The sequence below is a fragment of the Arachis ipaensis genome, chromosome B10, assembly GCF_059453495.1.
Source record: "Arachis ipaensis isolate K30076 ecotype BB chromosome B10, ASM5945349v1, whole genome shotgun sequence".
Lineage (NCBI taxonomy): Eukaryota > Viridiplantae > Streptophyta > Magnoliopsida > Fabales > Fabaceae > Arachis > Arachis ipaensis.
This window is the reverse complement of record NC_142435.1, coordinates 76535842-76539324: the sequence shown is the minus strand read 5'-3', so window position 1 is coordinate 76539324 and position 3483 is coordinate 76535842. Positions and strand designations below refer to the sequence as shown.

Below are 3483 nucleotides of genomic sequence, written 5' to 3'. Positions count from 1 at the left end.
TTTCATTACTAAGACTATAGCGCAACTATAGAATTACATGTAATGTAACCAACTAGTCCAAACACTTTGAAGTTCAATGAAGCAGCAAAAAAGAAAAGAAAAAGAAGCAATTGAATGATGGTAAAAATTGAAGCTTTCACAAACCTCGGCCATTTTCTAAAGCATAGTCATAGGTTCAAATTAACTATGATAGCATCTAATTAACTCTTTTTTCTGTCCATACAGGAAGATTGGGTGTTGTGTAGGGTGTTCTACAAGAATAGAGAAGTTGGTGGCAAACCTAATAGCATGCGAAGCTGCTATGATGACACAGAGAAACTGAAGGAACCGAGACATCACTTCTTGTTTCAGAGTCAATGCAGATTATGACACCACTCCCTTCTATTAATGAATTAATCAATTCAGTAAGCTAGGCTAGTCCACCAACAACTAGAAAACCAGTCCCAATTTGCATTCCTTCCACCAACAATCCGAATTTGCAACCAGAGTCAATTGCTCTTCTAAGCACATAAGTACTTATTAAAATATGAAAAAGGGTAAGCATCCATGAAACCAAAAAGTTCACCATACTACAGATTTTTGGCAAAATAGAGAAATTCCAATAACAGAGGCATTGATACATTATATTGACAAGAACAAAGAAACAAAATAAAGAGATTGAATCAAATAGAAAAAAAAAGTGATTAAAATTTAGACAAAAAAAAAGTTATTAAAATTCAGACAATCATGTGATTAAAATCATGTTCCGTTCGAAGAAATTCCAATTAATAATGGCATGAGCAAGGCTAAAGCATGCTAATATTTAACAACATCCCAGCCCCAATTTGCTTCCCTGCCACCAATTTGCAATCACGGAGTTAGAAGAGATAGCGGGGTCAAGGAGAGAGCGGGATCTTCTTGGTACGGCGATGGACTTGCTGCGCTTCAGTGCAGCGGAGCAGAGCAGAGCAGAGAAAAGCTTCAGGCAAGCAGTAAGCAGTGGTACATGACGGGCTTCGTCTCTCGCAGCTGCAACAGATTCGAACCACGCACAACTAGAGGAGATGGTGAGCAGCTCTGACAAAAGAGAGGAAGCAGAAGACCCCGGCGTCGCCGTCTCTGTGAATCCAACAGAAACAGTACTGATTGAAGCTCGAGAAAAAAGGTTTAGGGTTAGAGGGCTTCTTCTTCTTCTCCTTTAGCAGAGAGAAGGAAGAGGAGGGAGGAGACGAAGAACACGAAGCAGCTAGATGAACAACTTTTTTTATTTTTTTTATTTTCTTTTCATGTGTTTTTGTTTTGTTTTTTTAAATTATTTAAGATTTTAAAATATAAGATTAAAGTTAGTTGAATGTTAAAATTTAATTAATTTAAAATGATAATTTTTATTTAACATAAAAAAGGACATTTAAGTCTTTTTTATATATTTATATAAAAATATTTTTTATTTTTATTAAATTATGAGGGTATTTTAGTAAAAATAATGTTAAAATATATATTTTAAAAAAATAAAAATTAAATGCTGACGGAGATAATATAATTCACGTGCCGTTTTATTACTTGTCCACATTTTTATTATATCGGTACGTATAAATTTATCATCGTACCGTAACAAACACCATGATTATATCTCTAATACTCTCTAAAACTTCCATTGTACACATTATATAAATATTCTATTGGCTCCCTATACTTTCCCTTTAATTAATTCAAAATTGCAAATCTCTTGTTTTTATTATTACAAGCAAGCTTCTCATCAATACCACTAGTACACATATCTTGGTCATGAGAATCACATAACAAATATATAAAATCTAAAATAGACCACAATGCAAGAATAAGTTAAACTCGCTTTATTTAAGTTAATGCATGTTGAAGATAATAAGGTAAGAATTTGATAATCACGGAGAAGACCAGAATGGGCGAATCATTGGGAAAACAGCGAACTTCATGAGACCATTGTTGCAATGGAAGCCATTTTTCTCACCGCAAGCAAAGTAGTAAGGCTGCCACTTGTTCAACACGAACTTGAATCCCTCTCCTCCTCCTTGCGTTGCTTTAGCCACCCTCTTCGCCTTCTTAATATCGCACTTCATGAAGCTCCACAAATTCGGAAACAAGTACACGCTGTGTTGGAAAGGGTTCGTCGTATTTGGAGCTTCGTACTTGAATACTGCATCCACCCACATCCACAACCAACTTTACTTTAAAATCACAAAATTTCTTAAGGTTGGCTACGGTATGAATATAGATATATAGATTGATATAGAAACTTATCTAATTGAGAAAGTGCATCAAATCAATTTTAGTTAGTTAATTAATGTTAGCGAACTCTTCTTTAATTTTTAATTTTCAAAAGTTCTCATTTTTTAGAAGACGATTTAGAGGTTAGGGTTAATTAAATTTGGAATTCGGATTAACAATTTATTATTTAAGATTTAAAATAAATAAAATAATTAAAAGTAAAAAAAATCTAAAACTTACAATTCAAGCTACTGTATTTATACAAGCAAGCTATATAAGGAAATTAGGACTAAGTGGCTTACTAACATTGTTAACTAACTTTCTAACAAATCCAACTAACTTGTTAAATAAAGATCTCGGCTTCTAAATATCTCAACTATCTAGCCGTTTTAAAATCCCAAACGAAATTATTATTAAAATCTGTTATCAAGTATAAAATATAGGCCTATAGTGTAAATGTGTAATGTTATGTAGGTACGAGCAACAATAAAAGAAGGAGAAGATAAATAATATGGCGAAGTTACATGCAATTATTTTTACATAAAGTTAAATAGTTAAAATTTTTTAAATATTTTAATATATTTAACTAAATTATTTTATAATACTTTTTAATTATTAACTTCTCATAAAGGTAATGTCACATGAATTTTTCCCTGAATAATAATTAATAAGAATAATAAGGTATAATAGTGCAATTGTACCTAAGGTATCGTTCAGGTAAAAGGGCGCATTCTTGATGGCCCAATCAGAGTAGTTAAATCCAAACTGCCAATGCTGGGAGCCACCAACGATAATGGTCTTCGCTTCTTGCTGTGTTTTGTTTCCAAATCTGGACCACCAATTATGGCTGTTATTGAAACCAAACGACCAAGGCTTCCCCGGAACCCCCGCCGCCATTGTCCCTCCGATAATGGAAACCGTTACAACTACACAAATCATAACACTCCCAACAAACTTGCCACCCATCGCTTAATTAAGTTAACTAATAAGAATATATTTGGTTATGGTTTGAGTTTTTGGTGTGGTGTTGTACTAAGAAGAAGGTGGTTTATATAGGGTGAGTTACGCATTTGAATTGTATGTAGTAGTAGTGCAGAATAACCGAATTAACTTTTGAATTTTGTAATGGATGTGTGTGTGGTTAGAACCGATTAATACGTTGACTTAGCTTATGTTAATTGAATAATAATCTGTGAAGTTGCGTTGTTTCTTCTCTCAATTTATCAGGACAACTTTTCTTCCTACTTAATCTACCCTCTT

General features: G+C 33.2%; 1 protein-coding gene across 1 annotated transcript; it reads right to left on the bottom strand.

The window, feature by feature from the left end:
• Window positions 1-1511: 1511 nt before the first annotated feature.
• LOC107621919 (uncharacterized) lies at window positions 1512-3247 on the bottom strand. Its single transcript, XM_016323885.3, has 2 exons — window positions 2925-3247; window positions 1512-2152 (listed from the first exon to the last, which is right to left on the bottom strand). The coding sequence occupies exons 1-2, from the start codon at window positions 3187-3189 to the stop codon at window positions 1881-1883; spliced, it is 537 nt and encodes a 178-aa protein (XP_016179371.1). The 5' UTR covers window positions 3190-3247; the 3' UTR covers window positions 1512-1880.
• Window positions 3248-3483: the final 236 nt, after the last annotated feature.

Bases quoted from the DNA above. Each gene is read 5' to 3' on its own strand.
- LOC107621919 (XM_016323885.3), bottom strand. From the start codon at position 3,189: ATGGGTGGCAAGTTTGTTGGGAGTGTTATGATTTGTGTAGTTGTAACG. The intron at 2,153-2,924 runs GTACAATTGCAC...GGGTGGATGCAG, and splicing joins TTACCTGAACGATACCTTAG to TATTCAAGTACGAAGCTCCA.